At 36.5% G+C, this 22,941-nt stretch overlaps 1 protein-coding gene across 11 annotated transcripts in view; it reads right to left on the reverse strand.

The window, feature by feature from the left end:
• The window catches only part of LOC103041669 (multiple PDZ domain protein), a 63,527-nt gene extending 54,334 nt beyond the window's left edge, over positions 1-9,193 (reverse strand). For all 11 annotated transcript variants that reach the window (XM_049472182.1, XM_049472177.1, XM_049472184.1 and 8 more), the window contains exons 1-3: positions 9,083-9,193; positions 5,185-5,247; positions 640-809 (exon numbers count right to left, since the gene is read on the reverse strand). In XM_049472182.1, coding sequence (XP_049328139.1) covers positions 640-809; positions 5,185-5,200 — 186 coding nt within the window. In that variant the 5' untranslated portion in view covers positions 5,201-5,247; positions 9,083-9,193. The remainder of the gene's footprint in view (positions 1-639; positions 810-5,184; positions 5,248-9,082) is intronic.
• Positions 9,194-22,941: the final 13,748 nt, after the last annotated feature.

Raw genomic sequence — 22,941 nt, forward strand, 5'->3', positions numbered from 1 at the left:
TAGTAAAAATACTGATCCATTTATTCTGGGTTTGGCTCTTTGAACTGTTTCAAGGATTTTTTTTTTCATACTGCCCAGCAGCAGGATCACAATCGCTCACAAAAAGTATTTTGAAGAAATTTAAGTTCTTCAACTGTGCAGAACCACTGGTAGGTCCTGTTTTTTTTCACTGGTATAACTTAGCAACAACTTGGCCTGTTTGCACAGTTTTGCATACAGTTAGTGAATTGAAAAATAAGTGTGTTTTTCCTGTCAGTACAAATGGTAGCACTAATCTGCTTCTCAAAGGTAATGTGTGGAATTATGTGTGCGAGTTTTGGGGGCATGTTTGGTTTAGTTGTCCTGTAGTAATGTAGTGTATGATACCTAGTCATTTAGTGTGTGATGGACATTTTTCTATTTACCATACAAATCAGAATGTGTAAGATACCTTGATCATGAATCAAAATGATCTAGAGAATAAACACAAGGTCCAGTTCCTTCTTAGTTAAAATAACACAGATTTTTCTGTGTTATTTTAACCAGATAATTTTAGCCCAGAGTCAAGCCTGTCCAATAAAAGAGCACTAAGGGATATTTCTATTGAACACAGTGCTAAACACTTGTTGAGGTGAACCACGGGTAATGCAGTTTCATTACCTGTTCCTTCAGGTGCTGAACGGATTTCTGCAGTGTGAGGATCTGGTGGAACAGAGGACTCTGCAGGACAGATTTGAGCAGGCTTAGTTTCTCATCAGAGGGCACGTCACCCCCCCTCTCCTTCAGGCGAGCCTGCAGTCGCTCCACTGCCTGCAGACAGCGCTGGGTATCTATGGAGAATCACAAAATGCATATATCAGAGATACAGTATCTTCATGACAAGTACGTGTTAGTGTTACACAGTAAATTACATACTATACATTAAAATATTTGCGGACACCCATTACAATGAATGCAGGATTTAGACACTTTAAGCTGCATCCATTACTGACAGATGTGCAAATGCACACACATACACAGCTTATATCAGCACTGCCAATAGAAAAAGACTCCACAGAGCAAACACATATGAATCTTTTTCCACCATGGCAAATGCCAGGCAATCGAATTCTCACAGTAATGCTTAAGCCCGAATCTAGCAGAAAATCTTTTGTGGGCACTAGAGACATATACTGCAACAAAAACAGGATGAATTATTTATACATATATTGAAACTGCAATATGCCTAGTTTGACAATATTCAGATTACCCACACCAACAGCAGTAGTAACACTTTTAAAAAGTCCATAATAAAACAGTGTCCAGTCATTGTTTTGCTTTCTTCGTCTAGTAGCTGCTGGACGCTCTGTTCTGAGCTGGGTAATAGAATCTGAGATGCCTCCTGGGTAACACTACCCACCCCGTTTCTGCTGAGAATGGAGTGAATGATTGATGGGGATATGGAGAAAGAGAGAGAGAGAGAACACAGGTTTTAGCTCTCACAACCACTGCCCTACAGAGTTCAGCTTAAAGCACACGCTTACATGCTTTATATCTCTTAAGGCTGTAAAAAGAAGAAAAAAACAAGGGAGGTTAGCGTGGTGTGGGTCTTAATTGTTGGCACTTGAAAGCAATTAGCAAGAGTACTTAAGCTCTCTGGAGTTGAGCTCTCACTCTCTTTTGTTTTCCCCTTCACCACCATGCCTCACATTTGTTTGTTCTTGTCTCTTTTTTAGGAGTCCTGGATTCTAAACAGCTTACATTTTAAACAGCTGACCAGTTCTTCTTTTTAATATTTAATTCCCTAGACATTTTTGACCTTTTCTATTTTTGATAATAAATAATAAAGTGTTTTATGATCACTACTAGTTTGTTGTCCTCCCTTTATGTTGCAATCCTGGAACGAGCTGGGTCTTAACAGTGACCCACAGAATCAGCAAATTGCTCATGGCTTTTATTTTTCGTCAAAATTGAGGGCACAACCATTTCTTTTTTGCTTATTAGAGCCTAAGTTTAGGCTTAGTTTAGGCTTTTTTTAGGCCAGGCAGTGTGCTTGTTTGTATACTGTAAATATACACTGCTCAGCCACATACGTTTATGAAAAAGTGCCGAATATTGAGACCTCTAAAGGTGTTCTGTGGCATCTGGAACATAGAAAACTGATCTTAGAAGAAGCAGATATCTATGGGCTCAAAACAGATTTCACACTTGATAAAAAAAACATCAAGCAAGGAGACCTGGGTCTGGAAACAAGCTCTAGTGTGAAAACATACTATGTTGCAAGGTTGGACTCCATCTGACTTGTTTGTCCAGTACATTTCACAGATTCCTGATTGGACTGAGATCTGCAGAATTGGCAGGCCAAGCCTTGACAACACCTTGAACTTGTGTCAAAGTAATATCCATATAAATACCAGGATCCAAAGAATCACACTGCCTCTTTCAGGACAGTTCCAAGACTTACCTGTGTCTTACCTTTTTTATCCCATGCACCAGTTCACATGTGAGCAATTTACACAAAACATTGCACCTCATTGCATTTTGATGCCCACATGCTCATTGTAGTTGTTTTATTTTAGTGGACTTTGCTCAGCATGGCCACTTTGATCAGTTTGTGGCTGTGCAGCCTCAAACACAACAAGCTATGATTCACAGTGTGTTCTGACATCTTTCTATCTTAGCCAGCTTTAACTTTTCCAGCAATTTGTGCTGCTGTAGCTTTTCTGTGGTATCAGACCAGATGGGCCAGCTGAGTCAACTGATCTGACTCATTAAAACAGGCCTCATACACTGTTTTAGCAAGATCAGTCCTTTCAGTAGTACACAGAGAGAGCTTTATTGCAGAAAAGAATTAATTGCAAAGATGAACCCACATTACAGAGTTCAGTGCTGGTGAGAACCACAAACAATGGTGATCAGAGATGCAGAAAATGTGCTCTGGCTGCTACTTACAATAACAGCTTTTCTAGGCCTTAACAGCAGCTTTTTTTTAGTTGTTGTTTGTTTTGGAGGACTTCTCCCTTTAACCTTATCTCCAGGAGATGAAAGACATTCAGATTTGAGTTTGTTTGTTTTAGGGGATTAGTGGTTTCTTCCTTTTAGTCTCCTCTCTAGAAGGTGAAATGTATGCGCAGTTGAATCTGCCTTAAACCTCCACAAAAACTTGTTTTGGGTCAATGTTTTGCTGTGTGATCAAGTTCCTCCTGACTACACCAAATGTGCATTGGTGATTGAAGCTATAGTTCACAATTGTGAACATAATCAGACTTGAATGCACCTAAGTAAACTTTTAAAAAGTCATATTATATTTTCTTTATCCTCCACATTATTGTATTGTTTGAACAAAATGAACTACAATTTTTTTTGGTCTGCCTAATTTTAATGCATTTGTACAACAAATACAATAGAGCAGGCTCCTGTTTTGAAAATGTATGCAGCATTGCAGTCCAGCATTTTTAAACTGTGCATTTCTTTAGGTCTACTAAAAATTAACCTTTGGTGACATTGATGGACACATTGTTTCATAAATTGCTACATTCTTCGCAAATCCCTAATAATTAATGTGAAAATCACACTAGATTCTTATAATGCACAAACTAGACCCCACATCTTGACAAGTTATGATAAGAGACCTGCAGGGGGTTAAGTCCTGAATGTTGACTCTGATGTCCAGGTGCAGTGAGTGCAGCTCTGCAGGAGAGTTTGGAACAGTGGAGGTCATTTCTGTGCTCATGGACCGTGACTAAACCCAAGCCGTATGTGTGTGTTTGTGTGTGTGTGTGTGTGCACCTCTTTAACACTAGTCTCAAACAGAGCCTCCTCAGAAAGCACTGACAGGAAATTCAATAACAAACAACAGCTCTCTCTGTAATCTCCAAGGATGCTGGTAGAGTCCGAACAAACTTGGAATTCTCTGTGATCTCGGCTTTTGTCAGCTCAAACTGTTTCTTGTAACAATTCTAGTATAATACTATTTGACAGAAATACCTCCCAAACATTCATCTTAGATTTTGTGCTGTGGTCTTGCTGGATACTAACACAAACTTTGTGCATGGTCGTACACTGTTATTGTATTACAATATGTCATAATCAAAAACATAAATGATCAAATACAAGTCACTAAAAAAGCTCACAATTCTGTAGTCTTCATTATCATGTCCATGTCTGCCAATTCTGGTCTAACTTCGACTTCCAATGGCAGGAATGAATGGGCTTTTTAAAAAAAACGCCTCTATCTCGTTCTGTGTTAAATAAATATTTTTATCATAAATATGGACATTACTGGATCCCCTAAATGAGAAGGACATTTAAAAGTAAAACATTGTATTGTAGCATTGTGTGCAGTAGCATTGTAAGCTATGGCTACACCCCAAGTACATATATATATATATATATATATATATATATATATATATATATATATATATAGGCTTAGGCTACAAGTTTCTTTGGAGCAGTCTGATAGTAAAATTCCTTTGAAGAGAGTCTTTCATTGGGTAGTTAAAAAAAAATCTTCCTGAGATGTGAGTGGAAAGAAGATTTGAAAGGTTACAACAAAACAGAATGTTCCAACTATTTAAAGATTTTCCCTTGTGTGGATCTGTCTATCTAAGCCAAAAACTATTTATAATCCTTTACTTCTTAAGAACACACTTTGTGAACACTGCATTTTTCTAAAACAATGGTACACAATTGCTGAACAGCAATTTTAGAATGAAATACATTACACGTTTGATGGCCTGTGTCTGTGTTATTATCTCTGATCAAAGGATTTGCTTCGACTCTGCATGATACCAACCCACCAGGCACTGCCAAACCTTGGAAATTTGGAAAGCGTCAGAGCTTATCTTTCCTGACTGTTAAATAAAACTCCTAAAGCTAAAACAACATGTCTCAGTCTTTAAAACTTAATATAGTTTAGTTTTCCTTGGTTTCTGTAGGTTTCCCTACTCCAAATGTCAGCTGAGAAATGTCTAGTACTAGTATATAAGGCTAATGTAGCTTACAAATAATTTAAGCTCCTACTACAACTTTACGCTGGGACAGTTTTAATCACATTGCTCGATGCAGTTTGCTCAAATGTTTGTAAAACAAAAAGTAGTAAGTATTTACATATGTGTGTATACTGTATAGGTATATGTTATTATGTTATTAGTTACCAAAATAAAATGTACTAATTAAAGCAGAGCAATTAACAGTCAGTTTATAATAAAATAAAAGACTCACCCATCGTTTCAATCATCTTTTTTTCCAGTCTTCAGTTTGCACTGATTATTAGACAGAATATACCTGTAATAAATAAAAAAATACATGACATGATTTCACTTTTAGATGCCCCATTAGATTACCATTCACAAATTAAGTCATGCAACCTTCTTCCCATTTCAGATGTTTGTTTAAACCTAACTCAGTGTCATTTGTACACCTTTTAAGTTACTCATGACCTTAACTTTTATCACTTTATTGATGCTTTTGTCAAACAAACCAAATTCTGTTAAAAGACCTAAATTAACCAAATGTTGCAGAAGTGTGATAACACATGGCTATTCCATTTCCTTTACCAGAAATTCACATACACTCTACATTTCAGAAAGAATGAACCTTCTTGAAACCAGTGGTGGTTTTTGGCTACTTTTCCTAACTGTTACAACAAAGAAATACCATTGCCAGTTTCCTTCCTTTTCATGTACTTCCCAATTAGTGATCATTAGGATAAAGTCAGGGACCCTAAGGGGTTACATTTTTATTTTAGTACACAGTAAAAAAATGTCACCCCTGCTGCCAGAAAATTACAGACAAAAAGGTAAGTCCTGCTATACTGACTATATAGCAGTTTATCAATATAGCAGTATTGTAAAAAAATGAGTGCTCCCATGATTGGGGGGTTATAAAGGATTTAAATGTTAATTAGAAAAAATATGTTTAGTAGTAATTTTGTAAAGAGTTATTTTGTGTTTTTCAGCGATCTATAGGATGCTTGAGTGTTGCTTGCTGTATGTTTTTGGGAAGTTCCATCATAAGTCTTGGGGAGTCCAAAAAATACTGTACAGTATGGAGAATCTAGTATACAGTGTGCTGTATAAAACACAACCATTATTACACTAAAAACATTTAACTTTGAAGATTTCAATTTTAATCACAAGAAAATAATAGGTAATTAATTACGCAATAATATAAATGCACCAAAATAAATAGAAAAAAAAGAAAGTTGAAACTTTTGACATCCAAAGGTTAATGCAGAGCTGTTGTCGTTCTTTGTATTGGACTAATGCTCTTATTGAAGGATTGTCATTTGCCTATGGCCAGTCTCAGCCTGCAATAATTGACTTTGCCACCTGGCACTGTGACAGTGTGGATTTCCTTGTAAACCTTGTACCTCGTGGCTGGGAACAGCAATTAAAAAACATAGTGAAGCAAAGTTCCTGAAACACAAATTATACAGTCCCAAACAATAACTGAATGCAAATGATTTGGTATATTTTAAGGTAATATTGATTTTTAACAATTCAATCATAAACCGGCAAAGCAGAACGAAGGCTGCGTATGTTTTCAGCTCTTTACTGATTATCTAGACTGCAAAAAGTAAAAAACAATATATACAAAATCATAATGGAACTGTGATTCTCAACTGCAGTCTTTACATAAGTGTTTTGAGGACCCTGAGGCAAATTATGTGTTACAGTGAAGAGCTAAGTATTAGCTTAACCAAATGACAAAAAGTCAACCTTCATCGTTCATCACGCAGGATAAGATAAAAGCTTTATTGGGACGTTTTAGGTACAACAGCTTGTTATAAATGGTTATAAATGAGGAGACTGTGATTAACGGTCGAAATGTGAATACTAATTTTTGTAATGCTCAACATGACATCTATTTTTTCAACACCAATCAACTTACTGGTCATGTTTAATAATAGTCTAGTGATTTTCAATCTGGGATCACAGGCAAAAACTTTGAGAAAAAAAAAGCCCTATATGGTGCCCAATTCTTTTTTTAATGCTTCCCTTTTTTATTCTAAACTTCTACTTACTCTAAATGTCTACCCAACATATGTTATTGACTTATTAGGTTAAAATCTTACAAAGCTTAATCTTAAAAGTGTGGAAGTCAGTTTATCTTTTACTCAGGATGTCCAAACTTTTGCCTGCCACTTTCAGTTTTTTTAATGATGTGCCAAAATCATCTGTAACAGTAGAAGTATGTAGTAGTTAACTAGTAATCAACAGTGATGTTAACTAGAGTGTTAATAAAAAAAAACATGGTCAAATTTCCAGGAAGTTTGGTAGACTATTCTACAGCCACACACAAGCAGAAGAAAAGACAATGATTTGAAAAGAATAAAAACAGCACAATCTCCAGTAAAAAAAAGTCCTAAAACCCAGTAGTCCTACATTACCCAAAAAATAGTATCCTTATACTGAGTGATCTTATTATATCTAGTATATATCAGCATGGGAATTGAAGTTTGTTGCAGCCTGTTTCTTTCTTTTAAGACCTTTGTGGTCCAAAATAAAACACTAAAGTTCCAAGTAAAAGAAGTAGAGTCAGTAACAGTAAAACCCAAGAATAAAAGCAAGCACTAAATAGGAACTACAAAAAAACTAAATAGAAAACAAAAAACAGCTGAACATAAGGTTTAAATGCCAAGGATATGTAAATTCTGATATTAAGTGGGCACTTTTGGAGACACAGACCAAGTTGAGTATAAACTGCGTGAGTCCATTACCCCTCTCACATCATGCTTTTCACCAGAACTTTGTGTAGTGCAGTGCTGTTACAAATTACTGTTTAGTCTGCACTGAAATTTGGATACCTTTTTAGAATCAACATTGATTATATTGACTAATCGTTGCAGGCCTAGACATCAGATAATATATGATAAATAATAATATATAATAAAATAACTGTTAGAGGCAAGTTCTAGTTATTTTCTCACTGTTACTAGAGTAGTTAAACAAGATGTGTCTCATTTTTAGTAAATTTACATCACTAACATTTACCAAGTTTTTCCCTTCCACCTAAAATGCAGCAGCAGTTAGCCAAAAAAAAACACTTCTTTAGTAAAAAAAAAATGAGAATAAACAAATATTTTTTATATGTATGCACATATACATATTTGTATTTGTGAAATATTTTAAGTTTAAACAAATATTTTAAAAAAATTATATGTTACCAGTTGCTTGCATTCCACTTGATGTGGCTTTGGAGGATGGCTAAGGTTACATCCATAGCTAAAATAACAACACACATCTATCCCTAATCTTATTGGACAGAGCGATGTATTTTGGGACATTATGGATAAATAATTGACTCATGTATAATAATTGATATAAAATTAAATCATTTTAAATAATTAAATAATTAAATAATAAATAGTTGATTTATGTTTAAATTATAACAATTCATGTATTTAATGTAACTAATGGCTTAATTCTTCGTGAAAACATTATATTTATACCAGTTTTAGATCGGCTGTTACTTACAAATAACAATATTCTGTAAATCAAATATAAGTTATATCAAATACATTCACCACCTTTTCCCCGACTAATAATCGATTATGATATGTGTGTAACGTTATCAACAGCATAAAGGACCTGCAGCCTAGCTGTGGGCAAACCCGTTTTTATAGAATAATTTAATATTTAATTATAAAAGCCCTAAACGGTTCTGGTATGGTTCAGAAACGCAGTCTGGTAAATTTTGAGGTTAAATAAAGGGTTTAAATGTGTAAGTCCGGTTTATCCGCGCAGTCTCCGGGCGGCGGGGCTGCAGCCAATCCGCTTCCCGCAGCTCTCCTCCCGGGGAAGCAACAGGCGATAAACCAGAGACTTTTACCGGCGGAAAACCGAAAAAACGCCCCCGAAGAAACCAAAACAAACCAGGAACGCCGCCAACAGCGACTAAAATCATGTAAAACAACATGAACGACAGTTTTTTTGATAAAACTCTGAAAATCTTCCTCAGTAGCTCTCAGTGCTAGCTGTAACGTTAGCTTAGCTACACCAAACCGGGATTTACAACAAAGTACCCAAACAAACTCAGCCTTTCTAGCGTTTAAAAACTACAATTAAACCCGTTTCAGATCGCCCAGACTCATAAAACTGCTTAAATAAGAACTTACTCATCCAGTTTAGGTCCCGTGTGTAATCTCGTTACGGGACCGTCCCTCTTTCTCCCGTTTAACGGAATACCTAGCGTTAGTGACGGGAATTTACCAACGAGTCGTTCAGACGATTCAAGTGAGTCGACTCGCGGGATTGAACGAATCATAGGATTTTCTACAGAGGAAACACGAGAATATATATATTTGAAATATATAATAACAAAGAGCTTCTGTTTTGGTTGTCTGTGAGCGTGCATATATTTATTTTTATCATTAATGTATTAATATATATATATATATATATATATATATATATATATATATATATATATATATATATATATATATATATGTGTGTGTGTGTATAAAAATATGTAATGTTACAAACGGAATCAGAATCCAGAATTGTGTCAAAATAAAAATAGGGCATTTCTTCATTTGGCTTAATTTTGGAACCATTATAATTAAATGAATGTTTTAAATATTGAAATGTTTCTTTAAAAAAGTTCTATTTAGTATTTATTACCTTAGACTTAAACTATTTAGTATTAACTTAAAATCATTTATTTATTACATATAACTAGGCATGTCACAATAAATGTAGGTTTTATTTGGCCTGCCAAAAAAAAAAATTGTTGTGGAGGATATACCACTAAAGTATTGTTAACTGTTATGTATGTGAACATGGGCATAAATCAATTTTTGCTGTCCTCAGTAATGCTCATTATTCCAATGTGTTTATTTGGTTATATTTCTATATGAATGTCAGATGTGATTTGCTTAAGCGGATGATTCGATTCGGCTCTTCTGAAGTTTTTTTAATCTTTTTGAATCAGCGCTAGCAACAGGTAGTTTAAAAGAGGGAATAGAACGAATCGACTCAGTGAAGTGAGTCGCGATGCCCATCCATCAGCGGGCCTGGAACTCGAGCTCCAGTGAACCCTCACGCGCCGCTTGCTGGCTGCCATGACAACTGACCCTCGAGGCTCCTCAGCCATGTGAAGAGGACTGGAGGAGGAGAAGGGGGGGAGGGGGTACAGCAGGTCAGTGAACATGGAGCAGATGATATTTAGGGGGTCGGGTGGGTCCCCCACATGTGCTGCCAGTAACAGACTCGCATAATTAAAGCTAATTTTATAAATTCACTGCCTGTTGCTTTTTTAGAACATCATCATGACCAGCTGAACAATAGTAGATCATAGCCAGCCCTCCTTTGGGGTGCACCTACAACCTGTCCCAGCACCCAAAAAATAAAAGCAAAAAGTTGTGTTTTTGTTGTTTTTAAAAAATAAATTTATCTCTGATAAGCAAACAACAGATACTCATTAAACAGAATTTTAAGAACAAAGATATAGATATATTTATACTGACATTCCAAAGGTCATTGGACAGAAACTAGTATTGTGTCCAATGACTTTTGCCATGCCTCATGGAAGCTAAAGAATGCTACACTGATCTGTGAGATATGTGTGTGGGGCCTCCTAATGAATATTAATGTGATTTCATTATAGTAACAAAATAATTATGATAAAATAATTGAAGGATAGAAGGGAAATCCACATGTAAGTACAATATGGATTTACAATTTACCTGTATATTTAATTGTTAATATTGTGGCGTGGAAGAGGAAGGAAGACCCGTGAGACTCATGCTGAATGCTCAACAGTTCCTTTATTGAACCAGCTTGACACTCACTTACAGTCTTTAACAAGACTAAGAGAGCTAAAATCCATCCCCACAGAGCTCAAATAGCCCAAAGGCCACCAACCCAGCTGTGTGTCTCCCAGATGGCAGATCCAGAGTGGTGCCCACCCTCTCTGCAAAACCCCTCCCAAGGGAGATGCCCCACCCCTGTCATCCTCGCACACAGGAGAACAGAAACATGCCTGCAGGCAGCCACACACACAACCCAGAGCCGCCACAATATTTTATCCAAATGATGCATAAAGATTTTTTAAAGCTTTTTTTAAATTGATCTATACAACAAACTTTTACAAGTTCAACCATTATTTACAAGGATTTTTCCTGGATCCAGGCACATCTGGACCTTCCAAGGTTGACAGGAATAAATGTGACAGTTGATTAAGACATGGGTACATTTTTAAGCTAATAGTAACCATAATTCCATATTTAGCTAAGACAGTAGCACCACATGATATTCAGTACATTATAAAAGTGTCATTTTTTGCAGCATTGTTGTTTATGTTTTTGTTGTTTTTACTAAACATTTGTTTACTAGAATTTATTCATTATGTTAAAAAAGAGTTGACATGTTGAGCCTGACAATTAAGAACAATAAATTTAGGTTTAAAAACTTTTAAAAAATATATTTCCTGTTAGTCCTTTAAGAAAAATGTGCAGTGTCATTTTCTCAATGATGATCTCACATGAACAAATCTATTAATTTTATAGGGAGCAAATTGAATGTTTTAATTTTGGGATGTGTATTAAAATTGCTAGTTTGTAGTTAAATCAGACAAATTTAACTACAAGACTGTTGGGAGACTTAATATCTAATATCTAATTAATATCTAATATCTAATATCTTACATACAATTTATTAGGACAATTACAAAAATATCAAAAAAAGTCAATCACTGGTCAACCTCTCTGTACACACACATACAGCACCTTGAGAAGGGCGCTGGAGAGCTCTTTGAGATGGATATATTCCCAGAGCGTATTGTTTTATAGGATTAGGTGCTCTTCTTTGGGCCAGATGTGCCTCACTGATCAAATCTGATTTAGCCAAAGCGCCGGTGACACAGCTCAAAGTTAAACATATCAGAATCCTGCAGAGACCGCCCGCTCCCTCCGCGTCTATTAAAAACTGCCTCTGCAGCAGACAGGGGAACAGGCAGATCAACTCACCTCTGCTTTCAACCCCTTCAACACTCACACACACGCTGCCTGTAGCAAACTCACCACCTCAGAGTGTGTCATGTTCTCTTGCTTCCCAACGTGTTCAATTTGGACACAGCTTCTTATCATTTTAAAGTGATAATTTATACAGAAATCTAATTTTCTGCAAAGCCCTTCTTACCACACATAAACAGTATTTGACAGCAGAGACATGTTTAGTTATAAAAGCTAGATTTTTCAGTAATTGCTTTGAGGATAACGTAGTTAACAAGCAAAGCTAATATTCTGCTAATTAGCATCATGCTATTACATCTGCCTCAAAGTGGGCTGTGTTGTTCGGTCATCTCTAACAGGTTTATTATGGTTTCTGAGACTGTATGACACCCTGTTATCCACAAACATGGATACAAATACCTAATTTAGCAAAACCAGCAGCTCTTTTCACTTTTTACATATGATCAACAGCTCAAATCTGTGAAGATTTAGGCAGTTTACACAATTCTATCTAATGTAGCTTGCTTGATACATGAGCTACAATTCACTGTTTATCTTTTTCCTTGTTGTCATCTTCTCTGATGGACAGAATTTTGTGGTCAGCAGACATCCCCATCAAAAAAACTTACTCTTGAGATGTAGCATCACTATCCATGTCCATTACTTATCTGTTTTGTGTGCTAATTTTGTCTTACATGCAGTAAATATGTTGAAAAATTTAGCTTTAGGGCAGCTTTTGCTCTTTTTTCAACATATTTACTGCATGTAAGACAAAATTAGCACACAAAACAGATAAGTAATGGACATGGATAGTGATGTCTTGCCTGGAGCAGATCGATATTTCCAAACATACCTTATGTAAGTTTGCTGTTTAACCAGCTTTTGACCATTGTAGTGTATGCTACATTTAATTTTGGTTTTGCTAGTCAACCAGCTTGGTCAGGCTGGTCATGCTAGTTATGCCGGTCAATAAGATTGGTTATACTGTTTGACCAGATTAGTTATTCTGGTTAACTACATTAGTTATGCTAGTGATTGCATTCAACCAACTTGGTGAAGGTTGCTTACACTGGTAGTTAACTCAAAAGAAGACATACCTTATGCTGCTTAATAGCTAATCTGGTCAACCAGCCAAACCTAGCCAGCCTTTTTTTTTTTAGCAAGGACATGTCTTGTTTAATGGATGAATTTTAAGGAAGTAGTACTATTCCTTCCCCCTGTTGTATAAAGAAAATGTGATGTTACTACAAGTATTTTTATTAGGGATACAGCAACCATTTTTCCAACTGAGTACATGGTATTTTATACTCTCCAATACCGATACCTATTTAGAATAAAGCAATCAGGAGCATAATGTAGTTGTAGTTGTTAATGTAAAGTAGTGCAATCTCTCTCTCTCTCTCTCTCTCTCTCTCTCTCTCTCCCACTCTTGCTTACTCTCTCTGGGACTGAATATATATAACTCAAATACTTGAACAATGAAGTTGTCAGAAACAAGAGTTGATTAGTTAATTAGTGCAGCAATGTGCACTAGGAATTGGATATTGGTAATGGGACCTCACTGGGTAAGTGAGTACGTGTGCATTAGTATGGTATTGGCCATTGGTACTGATACCAGTCTCGATATTCATGAATCTCTCATTTTTGTTATATTATATCATCATCATTTCTCTACAGGAGACTGATCTCATCACACCACTGCTAGTTCAAATAAGTAAAATATAAGCTACGCTAATGAAAAAATATGTTTTTTACTGTCATTTAACCACTATGAACCTTAGGAAAGATGCTTTTAATCACTTTAATTGCTCATCCTTTGAAACTCAAGAGATGTCTCATAATCAGTATGGGAGACGTGTAAAATGTCCTGCTAAATTGACTTGCTTTCTCTTCCCTTGTGAGACTGCAAATCAAAGAAGTGTGTTCAGACCGCTGACTCACTCAGGTGGGCTCTAACGTCTTGTTCCTGCTGCGTTCATGACAAAATCAGAACGAAGCGGCGGGCTAGACAAAGCGGTTGCGTGCAAGAAAAAGCAGAGCATATTATGGCCATAATCACCATTATTACTGCCACATAGGGAGCCAGTAATCACTCAGGTGCTGTCGGTCCTTATCAGCGGAACCGGAAGAGAGAGAGAGAGAGAGAGAGAGAGAGAGAGAGAGACGAGGCTGAGGTGGCTCTAATAGACCTACTTATCTATTTCACAACATCATGGTCATTAAAGGAGACTGCCACTATTTTTTTTTACATTTTTGTGTGATTTAGCAGTTATTTCAGAAATTATTCATTGTCTTTTTGAACTATATATGTAATTGTCTGAACTTTAATGCTACTTAATGAAAGTGCTTCTGCACGCTGGGCTGCTGAATGTTAGTAATGTTGGTGAACACTGGGCTGCTGAATGTTAGAGCTAGTTAAAGCTGGGTTGCTCTATGTTACTGTTGGTGAAACCTGGGCAGCTGAATGTTAGGTAATGTTGGTTTAAGCTGGGCTGCTGAATGTTAGTGCTGGTGAAAGCTGAACTGCCGAATGTTGGTAGTGTTGGCTAAACCTGGGCTGCTGATTGTTAGAGCTGGTGATTGTTAATGTTAGTGAAAGCTGGGCTGCTGAATATTATTGTTTGCTAAACCTTGGCTGCTGATTGTTAGTGGTGTTGCAAGTTAGGCTGCTGAATGGTGTAAGTTTGTATTAGAGCTAGTGAAATCTGAGCTGTTGATTGTTAGTGTGAATTCTAGACTATTTCTGGTACAAATCATACTGTTTGAAATGAGAGGATGAAATATAGTAAATATCAAAACTTTGATTTTGACATTTGATCTGAAATTGGTACAGAACAAAGTAACAGACATAGACCTACAGGTTGGGGTGTGAATGTGGGCGCATGTGTCTGTGTGTGTTCATGCTGGTGGATGTTTGTATGGTCAATATTTACAGCTTGAGTTCTATTGACAGCTGCGGCTCGGCTTTGTAATATATCGATGTGGCATTTGCAGTTTTTTGATGTGTGTGTGTGTACCGCCTGGATTGGATTTGAGGGGCTTTTGCCAATCACTGAACTGGCTAGTGTGGACAAGGAGCATGGGAAACAACCTGCTGATGCTCATTTGGATGTGTTTTGTAATTGATAAGAGCTCCAATAGCAAATAGCTAATCAGAGCAGTTCTGTTGTAGCTCTGAGACTTCATTTATGAAGTGGCCGTTGGGGAATTTCCATGGGAGGCCAATTTTTCATTCATTAAAAAACCTCTAGGTGGATTTCTTTTAATGAGAAAGTATATGTTCAAAGCAAAAAAAAAAAACTACAAAGAAGCTTCACATAATGCAACATACTGCTGCCATCTCAAGTTTACCTTGAAGACAAAGATACTATGCCTTGGCCAGCCACATGATATGCATATATTGGAACATTTATTTCTCACCACAGAACATATGGGTAGATACTTTAAGATTACATAAACCATTTTGCACAACAAAACTGATAGCAATTTGGCAGCATAAAGGGAATGATGAGCAGAAGGAGAGACGTCTCTTTTTATCACTTAATCCTTTAACACATTTCTTCTAATCAACATTTTTTGAAACGTTTCAGCTGAAGTAATATGCAAGTGAGTCTTCAATATGCAAGTCAAGTAACAAAAAGTAAAGTCTTTTTGTTAGTTGATCTCATTTAAAACATATGCAATATGTTTTTCATTTAGGAAATATGAAAAACTGTTTATTCAACTGCAAAAATGTAGGTACTGGCATAACCAGCAAGTTGTAGAACACCTGTTTCCAATTAGCTTCACTAAATACACTATTGAAGATCTAAATGTGTGGCCATTTTTGATCTATTTGTCTATATCAGTGTTTTAGATCTTCTAATGTTTAATTGGTTGTTTATGATGTGTTTTCTTAGTACATACTGTACTAAGAAAAAAATCCTTATTTTTCCCACCAAATTTTATTTATCATTTTTTCTTTACAAACCTCAGAGTAATGCTCATTACATCAATATGATAATAACTCATATCTAGAGAATGATGTATTGATGAAAAAAGCATTTCAAAAGAAATTACTTAAACAATTTTCAAAACATAAAATGCTTTTGGAGAAAATGTATGTGTGTGTGTGTGAGGGGGGTGCAAACTTCACTATTTATATATACTATATACATAAAATTGTAAATACAGGAATATATTTTTAAGCATAAGTCTTCAGATTAAATTGTGTACAAAACATGTTACACTAATAAAATGATGTAAACAAAATATATTATGTACCTAACAAAATATTAAGTCAAAACAATTATTACCATAAACTTAAAACAAAAATATACTACATTTAAATTTCATTCATTTCATTCATATAAAACATATTCATAAATTGGAACTTAATGTTTGAACCAATGTATTAAGTCATTTGAATTACTTCATTAAAGCCAGGTTATTAGAAGTCATTAGATCAAATTCAATTTTAAATAACCAATGTATTTGAATCAATGCACGATGCACACTTTTGCATCAAGCAATTACTTACTTTATACATGTAATTATGGTAATATTTAAGTGTAACTGGGGTCAGCTGAACTTACTGTAGTTCCTACAGTCTCACACACACACACACACACACACACACACACATACCCATTTCAACAGAGCTGCTTAGTGTTGCAGAATGCATGACATTCTAGCAGAAAGATCAGCCATTTCTGCAGAGCTAGTTTTCATGTAACTTCTCAGCACTGTTGCCTTCCATCACCTCCATCAGTTCAGCTTATTAGAGGTGTTGATATGTTGAGAAACCTCTGTTATATCAGGATCTCTGGGCAGTGTTTTATGGAAGAAATATCCTGGACATCTGGTGCTGCACAACAAGTACAGGCTTGACCAAGTCCATCCAGGTCCGTCCTCAAGACAATATAACTCCGCAAGACTGGAAATATCGATCTGCTCCAGGCAAGACATTACAGCAGCCGAAAATTGGATGATCTATTGCGTGTGAGGAACTGGAGAGAAAAAGGGAGAAGAAAGAAGTGTCAGACTCCTCGTTCTGCTCCTTCAGCACTAGATCCAGTTTTTCCACGTCTCGGAGAGTGGCGGCTGCTCAATTACAGTCTACATGTAAGTGACTGCCAGCGCGCCTTATAAAAACTCCATCTGGGGCCTGAGATCAGTAGCTCTGCGGCTGAGCGAGCGCTAGCCCATCTCTGTAAAGCTGCACATCCTTTAACTCACAGCGTCTAACTTCTTTCCTCAGCACATTTCAATATGCAGCAGGGAACGCATGCTAGCAGCACTAGAATTTCAATCACAGCTTAGCTATTCTATACTGGATCAGCTGTTTATCGAGGGTAATTTCACAGACTAAAAAGTCGAATGAAAAAAAATACAGGGAAGTACTGATCTAAGATTTATTGTCCATCTGTATATTTATAGAAGTGATTTTGTAACACTTCTATTCGTCAGGAAATTATACACAATATAAAGAACGACTGCCGACTTCACATCATGTTATATGGAGAAGCAATGTTGTTGCATGACAGCAATGGTATTCAAATACAGACAAAAACAGAAAATAACACAATTATAAAAGTGGTGTCATGGTGTCATCAATGACAAGATTGTGCGTTTGATCCCTGAGTTTGGTGGGTTGTTAATAACGGGCACTTGGAAAGGCCTTTAACCCTCAATGCAAAAGGGGAGAGGCCCATAATGCAATGTGAATGAAAAGAGTGAGGTTCTACTCTTGTCTGGAACAATAAGATAATGATCAAGGTGCATCAGCAACAGCAGCTGAAGAATTTTCAGTGACATACTTATAAAGGCACTGCAATAGTTAATCTCTTCTTATGGTAAAAAAAACGTTATAACATACACTACACTCGAGGCAATGGTTAAAGCCAGATTCCTACCAGGATCTTGGCTTGACCCATCGTCCTTCATGGCCCATGAAAGCCCATGAAACCAACTACAGCATTTCACACCTTCAGATACTCTGTTCACTAGCTCTATGAGAGCACTCAGCCTTTGTACAGCATTTGCATACCTGCAACCTGCACCAGCTTCTTAAACTGTGAATAGGAGCAGTGCAGAGTGAGTGAATACAACAATTTGACAAGCGATATGCCCGAGGACCTTATCCTGCCAAGTGTAATTCATGGCTGAAGGTCCCTGTGCTGAAAAAGACAGAGTTCTAAACTAAACAGGCCAGACGGGATTTTCATTCAGCAGCAGCTCTGTTTTCTTCGTAAAGATTTTATTTGGAGGCAACTGTGTTTACTGTCTAGTATCTGTCTAGCTCCTCTTTTTTCAAACAGCATTGGCCGTTCATCATTTTATCCAAATATAACTGACTGTGTGTTCAGAGTAAAGTCATGGGTAGTGACAATGTTTAAAATGTCTTAATAAATCATTGTTATAGCTAAGTTTTTCATTAGGATTCTCTGTTTGTCTCAGCTGGCTTAGATGCTGTATGTTTACATAAGTAAACTCTATAGACGAAAGTGTTAGGACACTTGCTCATCTATTGCTTCTTCCAAAATCAATGGTTAAAAAATCAATAAATAAATTTGGGAATCAACTTCGTAACTTGTGATTTCAGAGAACACAGTTCCACTGCTCCATAGTGGTCTTAATGCTCAGGGGCTTTATACTCCTCTAGCAAATGCCTGGCATTAGGCATGGTGCCAATAGGTTCATCTTTACATCGACTGGTAGAAAGTCTTTCCCACTCCTCCATGCAGAATTCTTTTAGCTGTGTCATGTTCGAAGGGTGTCTTTTATGCACGGTTATACTTATATCTTTTAAGCCATTCCTTTTTTGGATATATTGGAATGTTTTGGGTCATTTTCATGTTGCATGGTCCCACTCTGCTTTATTTTGCTCTGCCTCTTACAAATACAATAAAGAATTCATAGTGGATTTTATGCCTAATATATTGTCAGGACATGCTGCAGCAAAGCAGCCCCAAACCATGACATTTCTCTCCCTCCATGCTTTAAGGCTGAACTTGCTAGGATGGCCTGACCTAGCTATGACTTGAACACTTGTATGTAAACTGTGAGGGCAAAGGTACAGTATAAAGAATCAAATCTGTTTCATAACAGTTTGAGGGGTTTGTACATGGTTTGTACTATTAGTTAAGTATCTCATAGTGGGACTGAGTTGTTACCTCATCTTTCAGTACAGTAGATGTACGATTTTCATTTTTTTTCTGAGGTGGTCATAGCTGTAAGTATTTAAAGCCAAATAGAAATTTTAGATATATAACAATATTTGCTTTATATGTGTATTTATTCTTATCACTTAACCCAACTCAATACGACACTGTAAAAGGAGTGATTTGTAATTTTCAGAGGAATAAAATAGTCCCTTCTGTGTATAACCGGACCAAAATGCAAGGTATTCTTTTGGGAATCTCTGCACACTTGGGCTTTATGTCTCCAAATGGTCTCAAACATAGCTGAATGTTCCCTGTAGCCTGTTAATGGCGTCGAGGCTCCAAAAGCTTTTTACCTGTCATAATGCATTGCCTTGTTATTTGCTATTTCAGTCCGCCTCTCATGGCTGATACCTCTCAGTAATGTGATAGCGCCTCCATTTAACACTGAATGGGGATGGCAGATGTGTTTATTCCTCTCTTACAGTACACCTCTGGGGATACAATAGATCAGGCTAAACTAAGACTATCATCTTGCGAAAAGAAGTGAATGTATTCAGAGTAGGCCAGTTTACAAGGGCACACTGGATAACAAGTGAGGGAATTGCTGTTGGCCCTGAAAGAATTTAGCTCATAGCAGAAGCTCTGAATACACTTTTTGAGTTTCTTAAAAATTAAGGTCCCTAAACGGTTCTTGACTCTGACGTACAATGTGAAGAAAATCCCTAAGCTAGGATGTAGGGAAGGAATTGTATTTTATAATGCATTTTTAGGGTTTAAAGGACCCTAAAAAAAATTAAACATACCTTTTTTGGGGTTCACACAGATTACATTAAATTAAGAAATTATTTTTTTATTGACAGCTTTTGTGATTAAAAAAAAATAAGTGCACTGCATGTATCCGTCTCTTTGGCTTTAGCTCTACCTATCAGGAGGAATTTTAGTGAGTAAAAAGCAGGGGTGAAAGCTTAAGCTGAACACAGATGATGCTCTAAACAGAGCTGCCATCAGAAACATAATGTTAACCATGTCTAAAAGTGGTGTTGACTTTTCTGGGCTCAATGATATCTGCAATAAATCATTACACAGTGGAAACGTGTATAGGGGTTAGAATAATTGGTATTCCAGATCTTTTTTTCAAGACACAGTTAAAGGGAAGTCTAACAGTGGGTGCCAGATGGATGGGACATCAAATTTCTGAAGCTGGGCTGGGCATTTAATAGACTTCGATCCACAGTGTAACATGTGTACTGGGAATACATGATAGATGGCATTACCACCCACAGTAGACAGTGCAGTGGATTGTAAGGATCATCCATGTGAACCACAAGCAAGTATCTAAGAAATCACATCCACATTAAGAGCATGTTTATCCTGCAGGACAGTGCAATATACTTTAGATTCCATGGCAAAAGTCATGGTACAGGATACTTGTCAGTATATACTCTGAGCACATTGAGGGCGACCTTCAATTACATTATATGCAGGCTGGTAGACTGAAGAAATATGTTAAATTATATATAAAAGCATTAGATGCAAGTTAGGTGGACTTTTTAATGACCGAAAGTCTTATGTACTGAAAATATTTTCATTTTAATTTATTTTACATTAAAATGTAAAAAAAATGCTCCTTGGAAATAGATTTAAAACAGACTATTTTCAGTTTACTTTTCATATATTCTCTGTAATGGCTGGGGAATAAAAACTCATATTTTGTCATTATTAAATATAATGTTTTTATTAAAGCTGTGTTTTTTCCATAATATAAGCTCTTTAATTATATCAGATGTGTACTTTTGCAGGTGCAGTACAGAAAAGATAACAGCTAAACTAAAAAAAAAAAGACTGCATTCAACCCCAGCCACCATAAAAGGGGAAAACTCCAACAAAGAATGTTGATCTTTAGCTCCATGCGCCATAACTGCATGGTGAGACAACCTTCCTTAACAAAACGAGAGGGACTCTGGGGTTGGTCAGCAGACTCAGCAGCTTCCTGAACTTCCAGAATTACCCCCCAAGCAGCTGAGCTCAAGTATGAGCTGCAGAACAAAAACAAGAACTAAAAGAAAACAACGGAAGAAAAGAGAGTCAAAACAGGCCACACTTAAAGCCTGCAGTACATTCATAGATAAGGTGGGTGATATGGCAAAAATAAAACATCATGATAATTATAATTATGGGAAAGGAAGAAGGAAAGCGAGATTAAAAATAACTGCACAATAGGTCTGCATGATAAATGCCAAACTGATCATTTCAATAGTGAGAAAATATCACTACCCTGCTGAAAAATACAGCTCTAAAGCAGCTTTTGCTGGTAGCTGGTTTCAGATGGTCTAAGCTGGTCTTCAATGGTTAACTGAGCTGGTCATCAAGACAAAATACAAAACCTATACTGGTTAGATATCTGGCTAATCTGTTCTTGACCAGTGTAGTATTTGTTGCAGTTGCTTTTGGTCTTGCTAGTCATCATTGCATATTCAATCATTTCTTGGTACTGATGGTATATCTGATGAAACAGCCTTACTCAACAATACCGGTGTTTTACCAAAGTCTGAATCAGAGTTAATTGGTTTTGGTTTTACTTTCTACATTCTCCTCACAGTTGACATCATATCTTATATCTCCTTATATGTGACATCAATTTGTTTGTAGAAGGGTGTGCATTGGATGGCAGCATGTTATGTTATTTTGGTGAGGTTTCCAGTTGTTGTGCCAAATTTAGTCTCTCTGCCAGAATCTGACTCCCTTAATGTGAACCTGCCACAGTTTCCCTCAGATTCTTAGTATGTCTGTTTATTAATATGGGTTAATCTACAGTTACAGTAGATACAGAAATCACTAGTGTAATCTGTTGCACCCATACTGCTTGGTGACACAGTTTTTGGCACAACACCAGTCCCTTTTATTGTTTATTAGAACATTATCCTGATCAGTTTTCCTTTTGATGGGACCAATTTTTGTTTTTTAGGTCTGGACCATTGTTCATGCCACTGAACCATTCACACCTGCTGAAAAAAGGCAGAAAATTGGGACTAAACAATGTAGGTTTGAAACCCTCCTAAATGAAGATTTATTTTAAGGGTAGTTTTTAAACTGTTCAAGCACTTTTGTTACTCTAGTTTCTTTTGTCCACTTGACACAAGGATTTTCTATGATATCAAGTAGGTAATGTGTTTAAGTAAATAAACAATACTTTAAATTAGTACAAAACATGAAAAACAAATGTTGCATACATGTATTTTACATTTTTAAACTAAACCACTCTGTTGAACAAAATCTGAAAGAAAGGATTTATGCTTACGTGGAATACTTCTTTACTTTATGCTGACAAACTGTATGATATGATTAAATGCAACAATGCCAAAAAATGTACATCTATCTTAAGCCAATTAACACATTTTAGCCAACTATATTACAATCGATTCACATTTATTGGAGTGAAGAAACCAAAAATGGTAATGAAGATTAAAATACAGCCCTGAAAAGTCAGAGCATAGAGAAAAGAAAAGTGAATTAAGCAGTTGACTGTACTTGGGTGGTCTCTTTGCCCTTTCGCTGAAGGATTCACCTGTGTGAATCCTTCTTTACACAAGTTTGGCTCTGGAAGGTGCTGGAAGACACATTGCTGATGGCGCGGGAAAATGAGTTTCAGGATATAAGTGCTTAAGTAGCGCCATTATTTTGGATATGATGTCAAAGTGCCAATTTTTGCAGACATAATCGCCCGCTAATGGATAGATGACAGCCTAACCGCTCGGACCTGAACCCATAAGTATCACCATCTCTGTTAAATCCCTCGCAATTAGCCTGAGAATACCTTTCGCCGGAGACGGATCAATCAGCGTGATTGACTAACGGCTGCGGCGAGGAATGACTTTT

Source organism: Astyanax mexicanus, chromosome 25 (genome assembly GCF_023375975.1).
Source record: "Astyanax mexicanus isolate ESR-SI-001 chromosome 25, AstMex3_surface, whole genome shotgun sequence".
In the NCBI taxonomy this organism is placed as follows: Eukaryota; Metazoa; Chordata; class Actinopteri; order Characiformes; family Acestrorhamphidae; genus Astyanax; species Astyanax mexicanus.